Source organism: Patella vulgata, chromosome 9, assembly GCF_932274485.2.
Source record: "Patella vulgata chromosome 9, xgPatVulg1.2, whole genome shotgun sequence".
NCBI lineage: Eukaryota > Metazoa > Mollusca > Gastropoda > Patellidae > Patella > Patella vulgata.
This window is the reverse complement of record NC_065887.2, coordinates 12,636,173-12,661,811: the sequence shown is the minus strand read 5'-3', so window position 1 is coordinate 12,661,811 and position 25,639 is coordinate 12,636,173. Positions and strand designations below refer to the sequence as shown.

The 25,639-nt window shown below is 34.9% G+C and overlaps 1 protein-coding gene across 2 annotated transcripts; it reads right to left on the bottom strand.

The window, feature by feature from the left end:
• Nucleotides 1–1,087: 1,087 nt before the first annotated feature.
• On the bottom strand, nt 1,088–25,617 carry LOC126832121 (ubiquitin carboxyl-terminal hydrolase 37). Of its 2 annotated transcripts, none has more exons than XM_050562816.2 (21): nt 25,548–25,617; nt 23,193–23,383; nt 21,914–22,070; nt 20,787–20,952; nt 19,685–19,756; nt 18,042–18,185; nt 16,988–17,128; nt 16,176–16,310; nt 15,147–15,276; nt 14,245–14,441; nt 13,492–13,557; nt 12,883–13,014; nt 12,171–12,335; nt 11,515–11,602; nt 10,547–10,612; nt 10,179–10,263; nt 9,399–9,563; nt 7,227–7,345; nt 5,891–5,960; nt 4,759–4,897; nt 1,088–4,206 (listed from the first exon to the last, which is right to left on the bottom strand). In XM_050562816.2, the coding sequence occupies exons 2-21, from the start codon at nt 23,355–23,357 to the stop codon at nt 4,146–4,148; spliced, it is 2,463 nt and encodes an 820-aa protein (XP_050418773.1). In that variant the 5' UTR covers nt 23,358–23,383; nt 25,548–25,617; the 3' UTR covers nt 1,088–4,145. The 2 variants fall into 2 exon arrangements, with proteins under 2 accessions (XP_050418773.1, XP_050418775.1); XM_050562818.2 differs by having other exon boundaries at nt 7,227–7,342.
• Nucleotides 25,618–25,639: the final 22 nt, after the last annotated feature.

Below are 25,639 nucleotides of genomic sequence, written 5' to 3'. Positions count from 1 at the left end.
AAACCCCTGGCCCTACATCTAAACTTATTTATACAATCAGTGTACCAGAAATATTTTCAAGAAGGGGTCTACAATTATCACCTTCACAATTGTCAGAAGCCTGTAGGATCAGACCTTTCATACCAGCTACTAAATCAACACTTTAATTTTGTTTTTCGGAGAAACAGCTATTGTGTGTCTCTTGGGGGGGGGGGGAGAGAAAAATAATTTAAAAACCCCAAATACTTGGTTGATTTTCTCAGAAGCTTTTAGATCCACATTTACAAGTTTTTGAGATTCTAAATAAACAATTTTTATGAATCCAAAGTGGCTTTTAATTTATCAAGAACCTACTTAAAAATTAAATAGCTTTGGCCTAAAACCAACGCATCACATGGTTTTATTCCTATGTACAAAGCTATTTACATAGGCTATATCTCTATAAATTATTCCATTTGGAAAACATAAAAGATCCCAACAGTTGGAATTCGATATAAGAGTAGGCCATAGTGCCGCTGTCCAGGCAAAATTTCCCTCATAGCACAGTGTTGTATGGCGTATGCTCGTCTTCATTAGCCCAGTTTCGGAGCAGAACAGTAGGACGTTAAACCCTATTTCATTTTATTTCCATTTGGGAAATAAGAGTAGGCTCCACTGTCCAGATTGATTTTCCTTCACAGTACATTGGATGCAGAATGCATGTTTTCATGTGCATATAGCTAACTACCTGTTACAAATCAATCTGGAAAACTAGGCATATGATTTTCTCATCTGCTAATATAAAGAGCTGGTTGTTCTGCCTATAAGGTTTTAAAATAGATAATGAATAGATTGAAAATTTCACTCAAATTACTTTACCACTGCTACGATTATAAACAAAGTGTCGATACTACATCTTAACAAAGATATGGCAGATGACTTATAGTCCTCTCAATATCTCGGCCAACCAATGGTCTAGAGAGCTGATTATGGATTTGTTGTGGGAATAAATGTCTAAATAATAATTCATGTAACATTTTAAGCCAGAAAAAAGACATGAAAGAACAGGCTAGATAAACCTTTTGTATCACTGATCATAATTTAATCACAGTATAAATAAAGACAGAAATATATTTTCAAAGTTTTATTTATTTTAATCAACAAATACATTATTTATTAATGTAATCCTAATATCATCTTGGCCTTCCCCGCAGTACACCCACTTAGTTGGTATATTATGGTAGCAGCTGACAGAGGGAAAGTTCAAAATGGCTTTTCACATAAGTTGATTGTCTCTCACACTACTTTCAATCCCGACTTTATAATATATATTAATGTATTTAAATAACAAAAAAAATTAAAAATCCTATTTCTATATATTTTTTTTTTTTCGAAGACTAGATATTTTAATATGAACATAAATTTTCAGTTAACAATATACAAGACCTATCGTCCCATCATTCATACTAGGAGTCTTGCTCAATCTGTTTAAATCACAGATCCTATTTTGTTTTGTTTTTTACAGTTCAAAATTTTGTTTTACTTGTCTTTACTACACTAGGATATGGAAGAGTTGTTTTCATTGACTGTTCTGAATGGTGGGAGGAATTAGCCAATGAAATGGTCTGTTACGGCGAGCTTTAGGCATGTTTTACACGGAACTCTTGGTAATCTACTAGTAACATCAATGCTGATTGGTTAATCAAATGTTTGATGTCATAGGGTCAAAAGCTACTTGTATGACCTCTGACGCAACCTATCGCTACAACTGGTCAGATCTTCATGTCGTGTAGGCCATCGAAAGTATAAAAAAAAACGAACTATAGATCTGTATTTGAAACAGATTGGAGTCTTGCTATAATTGCCAATTTAGTGTAGTGATATGCTACATAACAAATCATCAACAATAATTTATTTGTTGTGGTCTGTTAATATTAATGGGGGAAGGCTTACTGATCCTATTTCTTGAAGTTGTCATCAACCTCTATTGACCCAATTCTGCCCAAATCCTTTCAAAATGGTGCAGACCTTGAGTATAACATCAATAAAGCTGGTGTGATCTGTGAAAAGGTAAAACCTTTATGCATTGTTCTAAAGAGTATAGTCCATAGCAGATTATTATATAATATAGTGTTCAGCGATAGTCAAGTCATGTTCACACAAATTACACTGATAATTTCTGACTAAGTTACAAAATACATGTTTCAAACTGTATGATGGATAAATAGTGATCTTCAAATGTCAAGACTACAATTACAAAGCATTATAGAATTCTATGGAACACTATTTTTAATGAGCAACGGTGTGACTAGAATTCTTTAAGAGCTACGGATCCTAGACATTGCCCAATTATAAACAGTAATAGCATCCCATAGAATTGTGACATGTGTATTTCCAGTTCAATAACTAAATGTCATTGAAATAATTTACAAATTATCACACTTGTTACACAATTGAACTTTGGACAAATTTTAAATTTTCAGTGATGTAAAAGTTAAATACTTGAAAGGGATAATACATGTAAACGGAAGAAATAATAAATGACATTTTAAGGTTATCCTTCAGGTTTTAGATGATCTTACAATTTTATATCAATATCAGATATGATATATTATGGAGTCATTTCGTTATTTTCTATAAGATAAATCTCAATATTAATAAGTGATTTCTTGTTCTACTGGTGCCATAGGAGAACTGCACTACACACAAAACAAAACTGACACGATAAACCTGCAGACAAGAAAAACCACATGACATTGCAAGAAATAAACAACAAATATCAAATCAAGTTAATGGATCTGGGGGCCAGCCGTATATGTCTACTGCACTGTACAGTTCCAGGCCTGTAACAATATAGGCTTGACACAAATTGAAAAAAAATTGGATGAAAGATTTAAAAAAGAAATAATGCAACCGTTTTGACAGTGGTTTATCTCCTGAATAGCAATGGTCTGCCAGTTGACGGCATGAGTTGGAGATAATATCAAAATTTCTTGACAACAATAAGGGTGATAATCTGTACAGTAAGTGCAGGAGAACTCCACTACAAACAAAACCAACAAGACAACCCTGCAGACAAGACAAACTATACAGGCATTATGTAATTGTTAACACTATTGAATCTACAGACTGACAAGACATATTGATACCTGGTTTTTATCAAGTTATCAAGAGATAACGATTGTATGAAGCAAGACTTAAATTGTTAGAATTTCGGACCATGAACTGGTGGTCCAGAACCTTGTTCTTCTTTGGGGGCTGGGGGGGGGGGGGGGGAGATGCACTTCGAGTGATGCCCAAGACTCCATTAGTCCAAGCACGAACGACAAGAAACTTGACAGGCTTGTTTTTTTGATCTTGGATAACTTAGCACTGATTTTCGTATGTGACCGTACAATACAAAGATGATGGAGAAGACATCATATAGTTCTTATTAAATTAAGAAGCATAATTAATATGACACATAGGTGATTCAACCATGGTATAATAATATTGACATAAATACAATTATTTGAGTTTAATACTACTCAACCATAAAAAATATTCTATAAATATATTCCCGTAAAGTAAGTAAAATCATTTGAAAACACCACATCCTCGCTAACTAATTCAATCTAGTTGGATAGCAAGCATGGAAATAAGGCACCTTTCACTTGACAATGTCCGGCAAAAATTCAGGCCTTGTCAGACACAATTCTTTTAGCACTTAACATTTTGTCTCACACAGACTTGTCTTTTTTCCGTGCTTTCATTGATTATTTTAATACATACAAGATGTGAGGTACGATTTGAGCTGATGCCAACATTTAGTTAGTTTTGTTTTAATGTGTAAGTAATAGGTATGTGGGCACTTTATCAAAGCATAAAAAAAAAAATTAAATACTTATAATGAGAAGTGGTATCATCATTCTGAGTTAAAGCTCTCCAGAACAATGATATGATCACACTGAATTCCTTATCGAATACACATATGCTTTGTATCTGACCAGAGTCCAAAAAGTTAGTGAGAGCAATGGTGAATTTCAATTTGATTAATTTTCCACCATACTTATGAAATCACTTCAAGCAATCAAATTAGCAAGCACAAACTCTTTTTTTTTTATCAATTCCTTTTTTTTTTTTAAGAGGCAGGGTTTTTTTTTTCCTCTGTAGAAAATGAAATATCTCTGTGTTTAGTTCTGTGTGTATCAACTTGTGTCTGTTATAGATGCTGTAGAATACATTCCTGTCATCTCTTCGAAAATAGTTCTAAAAAACCCAAAATAACAAATATGAATTAGCATTCTTGTTCCATTCCAAAGGGGGGGGGGAGGATGTCTGAATGGTCTGTCACTGATTCAACTGACGTGATTTCGATTCTCCGGTTGTACGTGACAAGGGTGACAAGGAGTAGGGTCACCTGTACAACCTCGTGGGTTTTCTCCAGGTCCTCCAGTTCCTCCCACGGCTAAAGACCCCTAACGCAAGCGAATTATTGAAATAAAATTGAACAATATGTTAGTCCCAAAATGACCTAGTTTGTGTTGAGGGGACGTTAAACCACATCACTCTGCAAAACCCTAGAAACATCAATGCTGATTGAAAAATCAATGTCTGACGTCATAGGGTCAATAGCCCTTGTATGACACCTGACACGACCTCTCAGTATAACTTGTCAGATCTCCATGTAGGCTATCGAAAGTATAAAAAAAATGAAATATAGATCTGTATTTTAATAAGATTGCCAACCACGAAACATGCCCTTTTTAAAAAAAAAAAAAATGAGATTAAATATAGACGTATAAAAAGATTTCAACTTACTTATTCATATAGAAAAATATATATCCTGATTTTTCTCTTCGATTGCAAACCTCCGTTTCTGACATAGGAGTCACTCTAGCATCATCAAAACTACTCCATGACTGTTTCTTTAAATCAAATACATCACTTATATAATGACCTAAAATATTTAACCATTCATCTGAAGTTAGTTCAACAATACTATCTATTGTTTATGAATATATTACATACAACAAAAACTCAAAATAGTGTTAGTTTTGAAATGAGACTGTTCCATTAAGTTACACAATATTATATAAGACGAGAACTCTAAACAACCTAAGTTTTGAAATCTAACTATTCCATAAGTTATAAAATATTGAAATTTATCATCCACATCATCATAACTTTTGAAATTTACTAGCCACCTCATAATAAATATTGAAATTTACCATCATAAAACTATATTGAAATTTACCAACGACCTCATTATTATTGAAGGGAAAATGGTGTTATTTAACCCTTTAGGACATATCCTGCCCAGTCATGTCTAGATCATCATATAATATGAAAGCTATTCACATATCTGTGGCGGTTAGAGGTAGACTAAGGAAGAGCTGTTTCTGCCCAGGAATGTATCGTAATAAAATAATCACTTTTCTCGAATTTTCATCAAAAAACGGGGATAGTCAAGATTTAATTGCACTAAAGGGTTAAGGTCATATTAATACAATGATCAACATAATTATTAATCTGATTAAAACACAGATCCTATTTCGTTTCGTTTTTTAATAGTTCAAAATTTTGTTTTACTTGTCTTTACTACACTAGGATCTGGAAGAGTTGTTATCATTGACATGTTCTGAATGGTGTGAGGGATTAGCCAATGAAACCGTCTGTTACAGCGAGCTTTAGGCGTGTGCTGCACGGAACTGTGGGTAATCCACTTGTAACAACAATGCTGATTGGTTAATCAAATGTCTGACGTCATAGGTCAAAAGCCGCTTGTATGACCTCTGACATGACCTATCACGACAACCGGTCAGATCTTCATGTAGTGTAGGCCATCGAAAGTATAAAAAAACGAAACGAAATATAGATCTGGATTTTAATCAGATTGCATAATTATTAGTGTGAAATATTAAAGTTTGTAAATTTAAAATAGATATATTACCTGTACTGGAGGAACTACCAATATGGTTGACTATGCTGACTAAACGATAGGAACTAAAGGGAAAATCTCTCTGAAATTAATATCAGACTTTAGATCAAATTGAGAAAAGAAATTAGTGGTCTTTCATTGTAAAAACATTGAAGGCTACAGCTTGGAAAGTTCCACTTTCTGATAACCTCTTCTCAATGCCCTAAACATAACTATATAATTTTCAACTTTCAGCCTATAAAATATTTTCCAAAATAAACCAACAAAAATTTTTTTTTCAAAAATCAACCTAATCCAATTTATAGCAGCAGATAGTTAAAAAAAAACAAGGGAATCGAAACCATGCCAGTTGACTCAATGACAGACCTTATGATACAGCGTGTACATGCTAACCATTCGGCCATCCAATATATTTATAAATGAACAGCCTTTATCAATGATTTAATCTCGTCTTTTAACTGAACCAGCAGTTGCCAAGCAAGATACGCCCACATTTTGCAAGAGGTGGACAGAAAACAAGCTACGGCACTAGTACAATTGCCTGATTTGTAATAATATAGGTAAAGATGAAGTATCCAATCAGAGTGATCTGATGTGTTATTTTGATTTGAGTTGTGACAATAAATTATATCTCGACACTAGCTTTATCTAGTGTCATAGTGTAGTATGTTGTTTTTCATTGTGGTCTGAATCCTTATGTTTAAGTAGCCACAAGTTGTCTCCCTTATGTTGTAGTTTTTCTGCATTTTTTGGGTAATAAAGAAAGACTGGAATTCTAACATGGAGAATGGTTGGTTTTCCTTTTCACCCACATGTGATTGGTAACACAACAGGATCCAAGGATCCAAATATAACACCAGCGATGTAAAATTTTAAATGAAACCATATTGTCATCACAGAAAACAAATCAACACATGAAATCACCAAGAGTGTGATAAGAGGGACATTTTGCACAGGTAGCAGTGCTACGGCCTGCTCCTATTTCAAATTTCAACTGGCAATGGTTGTTTAACTTGCACGCCTTCATGTAAACAGGGCCTTTCTTTTTTGTACCATCCAAATAACTAGATACTGCCCAATCATCCCCCGTCCTACACATTTAACAAAAGGAAACCATGCTGGAAATTTGCTAGGCCAATACAGGACCTCCAGGTCAGCGAGTCATTGTCTTACTAAGCCAATAAACGACCACATTTCAATGAAGAATAAGCAGAAACGCGGGCATTGCACACATGACCAGACAAAAAAGTAACAGTATATTAGTCACAAAATTAGTGAAGTATTGTTGATGAGGCATTAATATTCATTCCTATTCTTCCTAACATTATACATATTTCTGTCAACTTACATCGGTATCAAACTTTTTAAATCTGTACTCTCTTTCTCGTTCATTTTCTTGTTCTGCTGTCGGACAAATCTCTAAATCATCAAATAAATTCTCCTTGTCCTCGAAACAGCGTAAATCTACTAAAATATATAAACATAAATATATGGGTACAAATAATATAATTCCATTGAAAAACCACAACAACTGGTTACATTATGGGTGATATTCACTACACTGTCAAAGAAAAAGACGATGAACCGCCAATTATCAATTTGAACTAATCAACAGTCAGGCTGATGTCCCCTGTCGAAATCCCCCCAAAATAGATGACACATATAAATTAAACATACATTTTATGCAAAAGCTAAATCTGTCTATTGCAGGTCTTTCTTTAGGCCTGAAATGTTATCTAAATTATTAATTAGATAGACATTAATTAACATATCCAGACCATAATCAACTCTAGATGGCATCGCTAGCCTGCGATCTTTAGAGGATTGTGAGTTGATTTACTGCATAACTTTCCTTCACGATTCAACGATTAAATGGATAATCGAGACTATGCTGTTTATCGTACTGACTTTAGTAATGATGATCAAGGCTAGGTGGAAATTCAATCGCTTTGTTCTCGGTTCATAGTGGATCAATTTGAATCAAATTTTCAGCAAATTGCCTTTACGTTATCTAGTTTTTAACTATTATAGTGAGAACTGCCAACTCGTTATCGAATCTCCCATAATGTATCTTTAACTGAACATTTGTCTTTTTATAAAGCATCGAGCGAGCAATCATACTGTTTATCTACACTTAGTCAAAACACAAAATATTCATAGTCGAAAGAAGAGGGCCAATAATCATCACATTATTCGCATACCTTCACCATTAAAAATATATGAATTTGCATAATCAACATGATAATTGCATAACGTCCCCAACTAAAAGTATATAAATTTGAATATTCAACATGTTATTTGTATGCCTTGATCATTATAATTACAGTGCACTCTGTCACATCCGACCTCTGATCACCCCGGCACTCTGTTACATCCGACACCATTTTCATGTCCCGATTTATTTGCTTATTACTTCAGCCCAAAAATCTCTGTACGTTCCGGATTACGACATCAATCAGCCGTCCCGTCATACGATTTCCATTGAATCGACACCGTATAATCCGGCCTTCAATTAGTGGGTGTGAAGCAAACACTTACCGATCAATTATCCGTGAGATTAAAACTGGATGGGTGTGAAGCCACAAAAGATTAACAAGCAATCACCAATCAATTATCTGCGAGATTAAAACTCGCTACCATGGGTCTTTGTTGATTACTTTGATAATTTTAATCTCTTGTACGACAGTTGTGACAAATACTCAAGAATATCCACGAATTTTCCCCCAAATTCACAGTCGTAAAAATATTCCTAGCACATGTTGGAAACATTCGTTGCGCATGCCGATTGAACCTGAATAACCTATAAGTTTTGTCACCCTACGGATCTCTTCAAACCGTGTGACGACGACCTGGGGATGCTCGAGTCACAGTCCAGAACATCCCGAATTGACAGAATTGCAATCGAGTGACGGGCAATTAAGTCCTGTCACAGTTCTGTCAGTCCCGACAACGGAGGTGGCGTGAGTAGAATTGTGACGTAATTAAACACGACGAACAGGTTTCGGTTGCATGGTTGGATGAGATATTAATGTATCCAGTCGACGCATGCATTGTGGCCCGAAGTACCGATTTGAACTAGATTGTCATTATTTTTGGGATTGAGAGAATTCAATTCCGGAACGTTCAATCGAGTACGCCCATTTTCAATGAACACGTGATAGCAAAGACATGAGTGCGATCAACTGAAGACGGTGAAGAAGATAAATTAACGAACAGACTTGACCTATTCAAAATTCCTACGCATGTTAAATGAAATAAAAATTAATGTAATAAAATTTTGAATGTACAGAAAGGTTTATCATTTTTAAGGAGAATAACATTCTGGTGATTCGAGTTCTATGTTCGAAGCTGCATTATAATAATACTTCCGGTTTACGAAGTTAGAATATTTCCGGTTTTGAGAAAACTGGGTATTCTGACACTCTGCGTAATCCGACATATTATAACGATCCTGTACGATGTCGGATATGACAGAGTGCACTGTATATGAATTTGAATATTCATTACATTATTTGCATACCTTCCCCATTAAAACTATTATTATTAGAGTGTAGATCATCTGTGGATGTATTATGTTTATTTTCCTCTTCTTCAACTAACATTAAACTTTGTTGTATAGCCAACTCTATTCGCTCATCTTCGGTTAATTTTTCTAACTCAGGATCAGAACAAAAACTGTTTAATTCTGGAAAACAAAAAAGTATTAGCTAATGCGGTTTAACATCTACTCGACACAAAACATTTCATTTCGACATTAACACAGTATAATTTTATTTCAATAAATAGCTTGCGTGTAGGGGTCGATAGCAGTGGGAAATGAAATGGGGTTTAACATCCAATTTTTCTGCACTGACAGGGCTAATAAATACGGGAGATGCCGATTCTAGGCGGGTTGGGGAGGTTTGGGAGTTTCTGGAGTCCACAAAGGCCATTTTATATAAATGGGTATTTTGGGGAATATTAACCCTAACCCTTTTTAGAAGACTGAACTTGGATTCAATTTACCCCTCTTAAAAAGGGTCAGGATTCCCTCAAATACTCATTTATATAAAGCGATCATTGTGGACTCTGGAAATTCCCAAACCGGAATACAATTAGCATCTCCCAATAAAGACGACTTTAGCAGTGGAAGGAAACCAGAGGACAGCAGAAAAATCAAGATCAAACTTCAGACCTCCTAGTTAGTAAGCCAAGACTTACTGACTGAGCAGCACCTCCTAGTTGAAATATTAATCCATTGATTATTCTAATGGTGTGTATTGGTACCTGTATCTAAATATGATATATATATAATCTCTACCTGTTGCATCTTTCTGACCTTCTCTCCGACTAAGTTCTAAAACTTTTGCAAGTTGTTCTTCTTCAGTTTCTTCATTTTCTTCATTCTAAATTATTTTTATAGAAGAATAAAAAGATGCATACTACTAAATCAAAGAGACTTAGCTTCATTATTAACCTCCACTCAGCATATAACCTAGGTCATTTTGGTACAAACTTATGGTACAGTTTTATTTCGATAATTTGTGAGAGGCAACTATCCAAGGAGTTTCCATACAATTGGGCAGATGAATCAATTTTACCCTAATGGTTGACACCGGCCTTTAGATGACAGATTTTAACCATAAGGTCTTTGGTCTATCTTGTTTACAGAAACAAAACAATACATACCGGTTGTTTTTGTTGAGCTAAACTAAGTTCTATAGCTTTAGCTATGTCATCATCTTCTGTTTTATCCTGTAATACAGAACAATAGCATAAACACAAGGTACACAAAATTTTAAGAATCTGAGAACCTAATTCACACTAATATTTCCTGTCCTAAACACCTCAATCACTGAGGATTTTCACAAAATATTCTTCAAATTTGGAACAACATTGATTATTATAATACTATTTATCTTTTTTTTTTTTAAAAGTTCAAAGAATATTAGTGGATAAATGCAAATACTGAGGTCATAATGGAATACAATTTCTATTTATTACTGAGCGATGTTACGATTAGATCTATTTCATCTTTATTATAGAACTGTGTATTGTTTATTACTGAGCGATGTTACGATTAGATCTCTTTCATCTTTATTATAGAACTGTGTATTGTTTATTTCTAGTTGAAAAAATATTGAGGACACAATTCTATGGAATACAAACAATTACTTTTTATTATGTTTATGTTTCTCTAGTTTTTATAATATAAAATGAAATGAAATGGGGTTTAACATCCTACTGTTCTGCTCCTAACCTGGGCTAATGAAGACGGGCATACGCCATACAGTGTGCAATGAGGGAATTTTGCCCGTGCAGAGGCCCTACGGCCTACTCTTATATCGAATTCCAACTGCTAAGGGATCTTTTACGTGCACGCCAATGTGTACACGGGACCTCGGTTTTTCGTCCCATCTGAACGACTAGACAGCTGTCCTTGTCAGTGTCAGGCCCTCCATCCTGCATGACTGACAAGGGGAAACCACGCCGGAAAATCTGGATGAACTTTCTCGGCCAATGCAGGGATCGAACACCCGACCTCCAGACTAGCGAGCTAGCGCCTTACCCACTTAGCCACGTGAACACCCAGTTTTTATAATAGAATTGTGTTCTGTATATTTCTAGTTGAAAACCTTTTTAAACTTTTCACTGACCTTTAAAATTTCATCAAAATCTGGTAAAGGTGGAAGTTCATCGTCTATTCTAGAATTGCCCTCATTAGTCTGGGATAACTTTCTAAATCTATATAAACACAAGAGTTTAAATATAATTCATTTCTTCTTAAAAAACCTTTTTTTAAACTAAAAGATTTTTCTGTGCAGTTTTCTCTTTAGGCCACACAAAATAAATATTTTGGTTTTCAGACAATCCGTACCAAAAATCTGATGCATTCTTTATTTTTTTTCCAAGGCTTGATGATTTCTCACAAACATCACATTTCAAGGAACTACATGCTGTTAATAGGAATTGTATGATTATCCAGTATCATTTATGATTGTCAATAACATTTATCAGGGTTGTGTACTTGATAAATGAGCCTATGCCACGGTTCTGGGGCCTGTTTCACGAAATTTTAACTAAGATAAAATCCAAATTTTAGCAATTTGATTGGATAATATTAGATTGATTTTAGTGCTTAGCCAATCAAAATTGAAGTATCTACTAAAATTTGGATTTTATCTTTAGTTAAGATTTCGTGAAACAGGGCCCTGGATTCATTCAAATTTTCTGTAGAGCTACTTCCTGTATAGAATGCCAATGAAGTAAATATCATACAATAGTATAAAGTGTGGGGAAAAGTATTAAATACCTGATATTTGGGATAAAATTAGGTACTGATTTACAAGGAACTGTGTCTTCATTACAGAAATATCCTAATGACAATAATTTAGGAATTCGGATACCCTGAATAACTTTACCATTTTTAGATGCCACAGAATCGTATCGGTTCCGTTTGAGTTGTAAAACTAGAATTCTGGAAATATAAAATACAGAAAATTGATATTATTCTTCGGAATTTCAATGTTTTTCCTTAGAAATGAGGAGCTACATGGGGTTTAACGTCAAGTTTTTATGCACTTACTGGGCTAATGAAGATGTTGATGTGAGGGAAATTTTGGAAATCATTCTCATTATCAACTGTCAAGATATCTTTAAGGTGTTGCCAATGGTAAATATACTATACATGTATACAGGACCTCTATTTTTGCCCTATCCTAATGACTGGACACCTTTCCTTACAAAGCCTGCATTCTGCACCACTAGCAGGGGAAAAGCAGGCTGGAAAACAGGAAACTCTTGGTTAGTGAGCTAGTACCATACACTCACACTGAGCCAGTACAATACTCACACTGAGCCAGTACAATACTCACACTGAGCCAGTACAATACTCTCACACTGCGCCAGTACTCACAATAAGCCAGTACTATACACTCACACTGAGCCAGTACTCACAATAAGCCAGTACCATACACTCACACTGAGCCACTATGGCCCTTTGATTTTTATACTTAAAAATTTACCTGGGTAAAGTTTTAAATCTGTGTGTGACTTCTGATTTATCATGACCACATTTACTACATAAATATTCTATTTTCTCTTTATCTAAAAACACATTCAACGCATCTTGTATTGACCTTGAACCCATACTGTTACTATAAAATAAAATATTAAAATACTAAATATACTTTCATCCAAATATGCTGCTTTAACATACATTATGCTAGACCTAAATCTACCTATTTCAGGTCTTTCCTTAGGCCTGATATGTTATCTAAATTATTAATTAGACATTAATTAACCTATCCAGGCCATAATCTTTACTAGATTATGAGCTGATATACTGCATAACTTTCCTTCATAATTTAACGATTAAATGGATAATCGAGACTATGCTGTTTATTGCTTAGCGCTCAGTTAATAGTGGATCAATTTGAATGAAATTTTCAGCAAATTGCCTTTACATTATCTAGTTTTTAACTATTATAGTGAGAACTGCCAACTCGTTATCGAATCTCTCATTATGTATCTTTAATATTGCCGTCTGAGTATATGGCATGTGGGATAAACTTACTATCTTTTAGGCACGGGTGATAAACTTACTATCTTTTAGGCACGGGTGATAAACTTACTATCTTTTAGGCATGTCCAATGATAAATCATTAAACTGTTCTAACTTTTCGACCTCTTCATCACACCTGAAATATTCAAGAATTTTTAAGTTTAATACAAATTTATTGAATATAAAGTTTTAAGGATTTCATACAGCCTGTTTATTGTAGCCAAAAATCCTATGGCAATATATTGCGATACTTGACAAAAAGAATAGCAATATATTGCAGTATTGCAATATTTCTATAAAGTTTATCACAAAGCAGTTTTATTTTGAATAGTTTTATTGTTTTTACAACTTTGGTCTCGTCTTTGGACACTTATTGTTTAAGGCAAATCATAAATAATATGACTGATTATGTAATCAAGTGTCTGGCGATTATAAAACAACAAAAGTGGGAAAATATCGATATGGCAAAAATTTATCGATACAGTGTATCACGGACGACCGTATTGCAATATATCGATATAGCTATATTTTTTGAAAGCCCTATTTTTCATGACATCCAAAGAACTAGAAAACTTTTCCATATCAATAAATACTTAAAAACAGAATGAAGAAAATGTTGAGCCAATACACAGGATATATTTGAACAATTGGTTCGATCTCATTATGAAAATTCATGCAAAGATCAGGAGAAATTCAACAATAGGCCTACAGTAAAACTTTTGTAAAATCATAACATCACAAGGGCATTTATGTTAACTTCTTACTATTACTAATCTATATTTAGTAACACATAATACTGCTACTTCAACTTATATTCACTTACTGTAAACATCGGATTGAATGGTGAACTTCAAATTCAAAATTCTGCACAGTTGGGTTGATGATGTCATCAACATTATTAGTTAATTGGTTATTATTGTTCAGCTCTTTTGGTGGTGTTGAAACATTCTTTAATTTCTCTATTTTCATTACTTCTTCTTTCAATTGATCTAAAACTTGACCTAAAAATTCATGAGCATCCTGTGGAATAGAAATCAAAATTCACATATGGACGGGAATAATCTTTTTTAAGTATTTCCTATGTCATTAAGTGTAATACATGTTTAACAATATCTAATCATGACAATTTATGGGGGGGGGGGGGAGCTAGCCTGGAGGTTGGGTGTTCGATCCCTGCATTGGCAGAGAAAGTTCATCAAGATTTTCCAGCGTGGTTCTCCCTTATCAGTGATGCAGGACAGAGGGCCTGACAAGGACAGCTGTCTAGTCATTTCGATGGCACGAAGAAACAAGGCCCCATGGACACATTGGCGTGCACTTTGAAGATCCATTGACAGTTGGAATTCGATATAAGAGTAGGCCATAGTGCCGTTGTCCAGCAAAATTTGCCTCATAGCACACTGTATGCGGTAAGCTCATCTTCATTAGCCCAGTTCGGAGCAGAACAGTAGGACTTTAAACCCTGTTTCATTTCATTTCCTTTTTATCGGGGGGAGGGGGGGGTTTAACCCATGAAATCACAAGATGTGTCATTGCGTCAAGGGGCGTTGTCTCGATTTATCCGCTTGAACATGATGAGGAGTAGACTCGACTGTCCAATCTACAGGTCCTCCCAGTGCTAATGATCCCTATGCACTAGGGTTTAACATCCACTCGACACAAAGCTGCTTTCTTCAAAAAGGCGGGGGACAAAAATCAATATTCTTTATCAGTGGAAATACATACGTGTTGTTGATAACCTGAGAATCTCTTAGCAGACGTTGATATAGCTCTCTTGACGTTACGTAAAAAATCGCGTCTTTGAGAATCGGCCAAGTTGGTATTTCGTCGTGCCTTTAATAACTTAGCTAAATGACTGTAATAAAAAAAATATTTCTGATTTTAATCAAATTGTGTCTCTCCTATAAAACTGATTCAGTATCTAAAGATTATATCTAAAGGAGTGTAAGCGTGCGTCATTAGGGTGAAACAGTGATACATTTAAACTGTTTTTATTATCGGATAAAAATTCTGACCGTAAGCTAAATACACGATTTTTCGTACAATCAAGGGCCATAATCCAGGAAGTTACGGTCTGATATGTGCGAATATCAAAAGACACCAAGATTTTTGGGCTACAAACATATATTTCAAGTTTAATCAAAAAGGGATAACAATTGTGCCCTCTGGTGAAATCAACCACAAATCAAATTTAAATCTATAGAAAATCTAGATTATCCGTTGATTATGGTCTGGATAAGTTAATTAATGTCTAATTATTTATTTAGATAACATTTCAAGCCTAATAGAAAGATTTGCAATAGGCAGGTTTAGCTCTTGCATAATGCCTGTTTATCTGTAACCTTTTACAGGACCAATTACTCCAATACAATAGGGGAGCCACAGTGGCTAAGTCGATAAGATGCTAGCTCGCTATCCTGGGACTTGTGTGTTTGATCATTGCATTGGCCGAGAAATTTCATCCATATTTTTTCGCCGTGGTTTCCCCTTGTCAGTGGTGCAAAACGTAGGGAGTGGCAAGGATTGTCTATTTCTTCAGATGTGACGAAAACCCAGCGGTCCTGTGTATACATTGGCGTGCCCGCAAAAGATCCCTTGATATAAGAGTAGACCATAGTGTCGCTGCCGGGGAAAATTTCCCTCATAACACACTGTATTGCATATACCCGTCTTCATTAGCCCAGTCGGAGCTGAACAGTAGGACATTAAACCCCCCATTTCATTTTATTTCTGATACAATGAATTGTTACTTACTAATACAATGAGTCTTGTGAGAGTTTTTGCATGAGATGTCTATTAGTATAGATTAAATCTGTAGAGAAGGTATCTAAACCAAACAATGACTGTAACGTAGCATTCATATAACAAGTATTACCTAGATTAGAAAACCTGAAATATTAAATATTAGATAAACTAATATTAGATGGTAAATAGTGATGGGTGTGGTAAACAAGCTAAGAGAGAGAGAGAGAGAGGGGGGGGGGGGGTTTAATGTCCACTCGGGACTAACATGGTTCAAATTTATTTCAATAATTTGCTTGCTCGTAGGGATCTTTAGCAGTGGGTGGAAACCAGAGGATAGTTAGAAAAACCACAAGGCTGGGTAGATGACCCTACTTCTTGTCATGCTCTTCCCAGGGAATCGAAACCACTCTTGTGATTGTTAAAGCACTGGACAATTCATCCCCAGACCCCCACAACTCCCACCCCCAAAATCTATCAAATAATACAAATGTTTCTTTTCATCATCTGTAATTTTCTAAAAAAAAGAAAAAGAAAGAAGAATGGAATGAAATTGTACGAAATACGTTTGACTTAGACCCATTTAAAAAAAAAACATATTGCAAAAGGGTTAGTATTATATACACAATTAATATCTCGGAACATCAGGGGATTTTTTGTTTCATCCAAGCGACTAGACAAACTTTCTTGTCAGCATTGCAGGTAAATGTGTCTAGTTGCTTGGTCAACATGGAATATCTAAACAAAGAACTACATAATATAAGTTATTTTATTCATGTATTAAATCTGTTAACCTTTTGAAAAGAAAAAAAAAGAAATCTTACCCATGTAAAGAACTAGTTTTATTTATTTCTATTTTTGGTGTACTCTTGTTTTTTACCCATGAATAATTACAATCTGATAATCTCAACTTCTTCACAGGAGTAGGATCAGGCATAAAACCTAATGATCTTTTACTTGAAGACCTGAAAATTATAGTTTGTATCAAATCATTCACAAGTCAGTTTACCTGTAAACCCTACACTAAATATAAGTTAGTTTATCCACAAAACACTATACACAACCATACAGGAGTTATTTACACCCAAAACACTATACATCAGTTAGTTTACCACAAACAATACAATACAGGAGTTAGTTTACCCCAAAACACTATACATGAGTTAGTTTACCCCAAAAGTGTATACATCGAGTTAGTTTACCCCCAAAACAATATACATGAGTTAGTTTACCTCAAAACATTATACATGAGTTAGTTTACCCCAAAACTGTATACATCTAGTTAGTTTACCCTCAAAACAATATACATGAGTTAATTTATCCCCCAAACACTATACATGAGTTAGTTTACCGCAAAACTGTATACATGAGTTAGATTACACCCAAAGAGGCCCTGTGATGGAATATTGACATACTTGTACAATCCCCCGAAAGATGTCAATTGAGAAAATAAGACAATGTACAGAAGAAAGGCATAAATACTAGCTTGATCAATAAACTTAGCTTAAACCTTTGATGAAGTCAAGATTCTGTACAAACCACATCTGTTTTCAGAACTCTGGTGATTGTAATAACTTAATTCCAAATGTAACTGATTAAGAATCGAGCACACTAATAGTATACCTACACAAGGGTAAATACAGACCATCTTGAGTGCTCTGTTCTGCTTGGAATCTTTCAAGTCACAATTAAAGACATACCTATTTACTTTATCATATTAACTTTTTCCAATATATGTGAAGAGCTGACAATTGAACCATGAGCATACACAAATGGTATGTGCGCATTATAAATACACACTATTATTATTATTACTGCGCGCCTGAAAATAATACACCATCAATTCATGTTCTGATTCGACTACATTAAGCAACTTACCCATTTAAAGTTAACATAGGAGTACTTTGTTTAACAGTACTACTACTATAGAAGCCGCCAGCAGTTATAGATTTCAATGTTTCACGAGACTTCTCAGTTCCACGTTTTAAGAATTGTTCTGGAGTGAAGGCACTAGTAGGACCACTGAAAAAATATATTAATCTTTTATATTTCCATAACAATAATCTTCTTGCAGAATGCTTTATCTGTACAGTATGGCTTACCCTACTCCTTTTCATATACAACCGGTGAATCGAAACCACGCCAGTTGACTCAATGACAGACCTTAGGCCGTGTTGAATTGATTCCTTGTTTCTCCTGCCACCACTCTGGCAATCATGTGCGGTAGTGCGGTAAACACAACACAAAGTGGGTTTCAAAACACAAAGTGGTCTGGCATAATACCTATATAGTCTGAGGGTTGTGTACCATTTTTAATAATATTATAAATAATCTAGTTATATTATTGGTTAGAATAAAAACACAGATAATATTTAATTAAATAAATTTAATAACAAACTAAAATTTGGTAACAAGTGGCTTCTTTGTTTAACTTTTTAAAAAATGAAATAACCATATTTTGATATAAATTTTCCGTATTCTTGTGTTAAAATACAATGGAAACATTCCAGTTATAATTTGATTCGCTTGTTGAGTTATAGATGGTTTCGATAATATCATCGAACGTGAAAGTGCTGGGAATAACCACCAAAGTCGAGTCGAGATAAGTAAATTTGCGTACCGGTCGGCCTAATTTATTTATTGATGTTCAAGGAAATAATAGTGGTCCCGTTTGTTCGTTCGTTTGTTAAACTCCAGAAACGAGCGAACGGGGCCACTATTATTTCCTTGAACATCAATAAATTAGGCCGACCGGTACGCGAATTTACCTATGTCCCGGCATAGCTCACCATTTTGTAAGGCGTGCGTTATTTATTACACAAGAAATGATTGGGTAATACTTGAATAATAATGACATGAGTTATAATTTTAGCCAATGAAAAAATTGATTATTCAGGTTCGCGGTTGAATATTAGCGATTGTCTTACAGTTTATAATATGCTTTCTCATTAGCCGAAATGACTGCTACACGCGCCATTTTGCGGAATTCATCCAATCATATACAGTGTAACTTATTCCATAGTATGCGGGCCCCTACATGTGTATTATCAACCGGATCCATTCACTTGATATGTTATTTGTTTATTCGGTGCAATGCCTATTTTCTGTCTTGTCCGCAGGTTTATCTTGTAGATTTTTGTTTTGCGTGTAGTGCGGCCCCCTGCACTTACTTATTTAGTTCGTAACGAGGAATAAAAAACGAGAATTGACTTCTGATGTTTGGTAGAATTTTATTTAGATGTTATTAACGTAATTTTTTGAATATTTTTTTTTGTGTTAAAAACGTAAGCGCACGATTTTCGGGGTCCTCGACCTAAGCGCGCGGGCGAGGAGAAACAAGGAATCAATTCAACACGGCCTTATGACACAACATACACACGCTAACCATTCGCACACCCCCCCCCCTCTCCGCACATATATATAGACAAAAAATCTGAAACCGTATAGGAAAACAAAATCAAAGTCAGAATGAGTAAATATCAAATGGTATCAACTGGAAATAAAAGATCTTTAAAATTTACCGATATTTGTTTTCCTTTGCTTCTTCAAAATCATCACCAGACTCAACATCTTCCCCATTTAAAACATGGGAACTGAAAAAAAAAATGATATTGAACAATTTCTGAACCAGTATATTTACAAAAACTATACATTTGGTTATGGATGACAGAAGGGGATAGGGTATAATGTTCACTCGACATAAACCATGGCATTTCGGAACATCAGGTTCACTTTTATTTCAATAATTATCTTGCACAAAGGGGTTTTAGCAGTGGAAGGAAACAGGAGCATGCATACAGAGAGAGAGAGAGAAAAATGGGGTTTATTGTCCACTCGACACAAACTAGGTCATTTCGGGACTAACATATGTTTTTTAAAATTTTTATTTCAATAATTTGCTTGCACGTAGGGGTCTTTAGCAGTGGGAGGAAACCGGAGGACCCGGAGAGAAAACCCACGAGGTTGGACAGGCAACCCTACTCCTTGTCACGTACAACTGGAGATTCGAAACCATGCCAGTTGAATCAATAACAGACTTTATGATACAGCGTGCACACGCTAACCATTCAGCCATCCAACCCCCCCCCCCATATAACCAATGAGGTTGGACAGGCAACGCTACTCCTGGTCGCATACAAGTTTTAGCTCAAACCACCACATGACTCAATTACAGATCTTATGATCTAAAGCACATGCATTAGTTCAAACGACAACCCAACCCCACCTGATTACAGGTAGCTAATATGATTTTATTTATAAATGAATCTTCAAAATGTCTTCATTGACTGGGTAAAAGAGAGAGAGAGAGAGAGAAATGGGGTTTAATGTCCACTCAACACAAACCAAGTCATTTCGGGACTAACATGTTTCAATTTTATTTCAATAAATCGCTTGCGTCTATGGTTCTTTAGTAGTGGGAGGAAACTGGATGACCCCGGAGAAAAACCACCAGGTTGGACAGGCAAACCTACTCCTTGTCACATACAAGCGGGGAATCAAAACCTTCTGATACAATGCGCATGCGTCAACCATTCGGCTCCCCAACCGCCTGACTGGGTGAACAAAATTGGTTAACAGTTGCATATTATTTCTGATCAAATAGGTCTTTAAAATTTGATTTACCTTTTTGCCAGAACATCAGGCGAATTATTTTCTGTATCGTCGATCATATTAATCATATCAACATTTGATAAATTGTTAGAACTGTTGAATATATATGGTAGAGTTTTATTCGGGGTAGAATGATAATTTCTCTTCAACTCTGGTGTTCTTAATATACCATTTTCATCTGAAATAAATATATCACTGTAATATGAAATGTAATGGTGTTTAATGTCTCATCAAGACAATATTTCAGTCTTTTTGGGTTTTGTTTGTGTGCAATGCAGTCCTCGTGCACTTACTATTTGAGACAACCATATATCAATTTCTATTTCTTTGGTTAGGTATGCAAAACAGTTCTGCCTTATCTTCTTTGATTTCCTGTAGTTATGGGTTCTATGTTTTTGAGTGTCTTGACAGCCAGACTACCGGGTCTCAAAGATTCTTGGTAGGTTTATTATATTTGTTAAAGATACATTATGGGAGAGTAGATAAAGAGTTGGCAGTTCTCACTATAATAGTTAATAACTAGATAATGTAAAGGCAATTTGCTGAATTTTCATTCAAATTGATCCACTATGAACCGAGATTTTAGCAATTGAATTTACGGCCTAGCCTCGGTCATCATTACTAAAGTCGGTAGGATAAAAAACATAGTCTTGATTATCCATTTCATGATTAAATGGATGGAAGTCGAACAGCGAATCAGAACCTAATCCAATAAACATCAAAGGCTGGCGATGCCATCGAGAGTTGATTGTGGTCTGGATAAGTTAATTAATGTCTAATTAACAATTTAGATAACATTTCAGGCCTAAAAAAAGACCTGCAATGGACAGATTTAGCTCTTTCATAATGTATGTTAAGTGCAACTTGCAAGAGAAATATGGTTTCAGAAATATTTTACTGAGACCATTATCGGTGGAATCAAGCTAGAGAACCTGGAATCTCACAGGTTCAGGCAAGAGCTCATACACTCATCATCACGCACAACATTTACATTGTTGACTTATCTACGTGTATATGTATGCACAATTTAGACCAAACTGCCATTTAAAACTGCAACCAGAGTGATCAACTTATCAAAATAATTATCCAATCTCGAAGTACGACACAAACTAGTTGTGTTTATAACAGTTATAACAAACCTGCTCTGTCCCCAAGTACTTCATTCATTATAGCTTTTATTTTATCTATACAGCCAACTGCCGTATTTTCGGTTGGTTTGAAGTGAAAATGAATCTGTTTCAGTTCTAAAACAAATCTGTTTTTATAAATGGTATGTATAATATTCTTAGCTGAGATCTGAAAAGTAGAAATTTTAAAACAAATTTAACCATGTAAAGACCATATACTAAGCCAAGGTTAAATTTTAGGTATAAAAACTAGGGAATATAGAAATAATTTTCATTTTTATTCCTAAGCCTGTATCATAAGGCCTGTCATTGAGTCAACTGGCCTGGTTTTGAATCCCCGGTTGTATGTGACAAGGAGTAGGGTCGCCTTCCAGGGTCCTCCGGTTTCCTCCCACTGCTAAAGACCCCCACACACAAAAGCGAATTATTGAAAAAAATTAAACCATATGTTAGTCCCGAAATGACATAGTTTTTGTCGAGTGGACATTAAACCCATTTCTCTCTCTCTATTTTGATATGAGTTGTTATATGTACACATCATTGTAATATCTTAAAGTATTAAATCACTGGTCTGTTGTAGCCACAATGTTCAGTTTTGTATGGAGAAAAGAAACATTAAAATAAATGTGACAGGCAAGAGATCAGCGATGGAAATCAGTATACCGTAATACATTCAAAGTGATTTGCCACACAGATTGTCATTGTCAAGAAATTCAGTTTTCACCGAAAAATTAAATTTGACATGTCGGCCTTAACCTGGGTATACAAACTTGTGGATTCCTAAAAATGCATTTACAAGTACAATGGACCAAAGCACAGGAATTTACATGATTTACAAACTGTTCCAATTTAATGTCCAATGACAAAAACTAGGTCATTTCAGCACTAACACAAGGTTCAATTTTATTTCAATAATTCGCTTGCGCGTAGGGGTCTTTAGCAGTGGGAGGAAACCGGAGGACCCGGAGAAAACCCACGAGGTTGGACAGGCGACCCTACTCCTTGCCACGTACAACCGGGGATTCGAAACCATGCCAGTTGACTCAATGACAGGCTTTATGATACAGCGCGCGCACGCTAACCATTCAGCCATCCAACCCCCCTATTTCAAAGATAACACTACCAAAAGAAGCCAATACTTCAAGAACAATGTCCACCTCATTGTAGAAAAAAAGCTCCAATTAAAAATGCAGTACTTGTTTTCCACAGAACACTTTCAAGTTTATTAATTGAATGAATTCAATCACTAACCGTTTAAACAGTAAATTTCAATGATTCATGTTACACTTACTCTGTATGCATGCACTGGTCTTTCTTTTGAATTACAATCAAAATATAAGTTACAGTGCCAAGACCCTGATTTTTTGATAATTTCAATAGACCCTAACTTCCAGTTGCTATTCCCACTGTTAAGTCCACTGTATTTCACTTGCCCTTTAAATCTAACGCCATGCATACTTGTACTGCTACTCTCTCATTTACCTATAAAATAATTTTTTAAAATTTATTTCCATCTTAATTTCTTAGTGAAATGGGCCTATGGTTGGAATAAACAAATTGTTTCAAACTCTTGTATTTCCAACCATTTCTAGACTCTGCCTATTTCACAGCTAGCATGCCACTCAAGAGTGAGTCGACATTCAATAGGGATTAATTATAAAGTCAGGAAGAAACAAAAGCATGGACAAGAGTTTTTGTGGCATCACTGGTGATATACTTCATAATTTTATTAATGTTCTAGATGTGTAAATAACATTTTGAAGATACTATTATTAATAGCATTAATAGTAATACATACACATAGGAACTTTTACGTGTGACGTTTTTAGTATTTTTCTCTTTATAGAAAACGTATTCTTGAATGCCACTCTTGTTGTGCATAGCATTCATAACAAATTACTGATTTCAAATCATGTCTAAATCAATTTCTTGGGGTTGTTTTAATGACGATATACTGTATGTAAAAGCATAAACCAAGATGCATTGCTGTATGAAGTCGATTTATGTTTTGTGTTAATTTTATTTTGTGTTAATTTTACTGCAAACAAATAATAGATAACATCTGTTCAGGTGTAAAATGCCAGGAAATAGAGCATTAGAGTAAATAATAGAGTTGATTAGAGAGGTACATGTACATGTAGCCTGCGATTCCACGAAAGAATTCAAGACAATTTCAAAATTAACATGACCGTAGCAAGTTTTAAAAAACAGAACAAATTAGAATTACTTTGGAAATAAAAATAATTCTGTATAGAATGCATCAAAGCCAGTTATATATTTTCATTCAACATGAATTCGATCTCTGAACCAAGTATTGAATTTGATATTTCGTTTGCAACGATGGAGATAAACTAACTGTATCAAAATTTCAACGAGTGCTAAAAGCTGAACCAAGGTGTGACATGTATAAACAATTAGCAAAAAAAAAAAAAAAAAAAAAAAAAAGGGCAGTACTGGTCTGTAAACTTTTTACCAAAATGGAAATAGTTGCCAGTTCCAAATTATTTTTGTACGACCACACGGACCAATATATTTTAATGTTTGCATCTCAGACCAATAGATTTTAATGTTTGCATCAAGTCTAATAACTAGGTTCATTTTTTAAAATTAAAATACTAATATAGAGCGAAGCTCTAAAGCACCGCGCCAATCGCGGTGCTTGAGCAAAGCTCTTTTCCGGTAACACAGGAGCGTAATTGAAAATGTCACCCACAGACTGTTGATTAAAAAAAAATTCAGACCGGAACCGGATACACTGGGCAAAACAGGCAATGCGCATGTCAACTTATCAAATCTCGACCAAACGAGATCACATAACTAACAAAAATAATTCTACACACCAAATCTCGCTCAAGCGAGATTACGCGCCTCAAAGAACTATTTGAAAATGTCACCCACAGACTGTTGATTAAAAAAAAATTCAGACCATAACCGTATACACTGGGCAAAAGTGGCAATGCGCATGTCAACTTACCAAATCTCGACCAAACGAGATCGCGTAACTAACAAAAATAATTCTACACACCAAATCTCGCCCAAGCGAGATTACGCGCCTCAAAGAACTATTTCTATGACGCGTCTAATCACTGACGTCACATATTTTTTACGTCAATGAAAATAATTCTCACACTTTTTTGTTCTTTTTTTAAAAACAAAATTAATGTTAAAATTTAGATCTAAATAAAAATCAATTTTGTAAAACTAAATTATTTAACATTTTTTGTATCACTTGAGAAAATTAATTATGAAGGTTTTATATTTGACAATAATCAGCTTCACAAGTTCACTCTGCTCACTCTCAGGCAATGCCTGTTACTATTAGTATTATAAATTAAATTCATAAAGACTTGATTTTTGCCATTTTGACGTGCTTAATCTCTTTGATGAGCTACAGTAATAATAAGGGTACATAAGCCGCGTGGTCATGTATGTTGATTGATTACATGTATATGTGTATTAATTAATGTCACAATGTCAAACGTGTGTAGTAGTATTAATGAAATGTGACAATTCAATCAAGCTTCCACTCCAGCTGCCGAGTTATCTTCATATTCCGATACAAACCACAAATTATAAACTCAAACAATATACCAGACTAGTTTTGTATGGCATGGCATCATGGAGATTGCTGTGCCTTCAATTTTACCTGAAATTTGTAGTGTTTAGTTTCCTGCTTATTAACAAAAACAATATTCCACCTTTTCGCGCGGATAATACCGGAAGTGATATATGGAAAGC

Coding starts and splice junctions, on each gene's coding strand:
- LOC126832121 (XM_050562816.2), bottom strand. CDS start 23,357: ATGCATGGCGTTAGATTTAAAGGGCAAGTGAAATACAGTGGACTTAAC. Junction 16,311..16,987: donor AAAACTAGTTCTTTACATGG/GTAAGATTTCTT, acceptor TTAATATTTCAG/GTTTTCTAATCTAGGTAATA. Junction 5,961..7,226: donor TTAAAAAGTTTGATACCGAT/GTAAGTTGACAG, acceptor TATTAATTTCAG/AGAGATTTTCCCTTTAGTTC.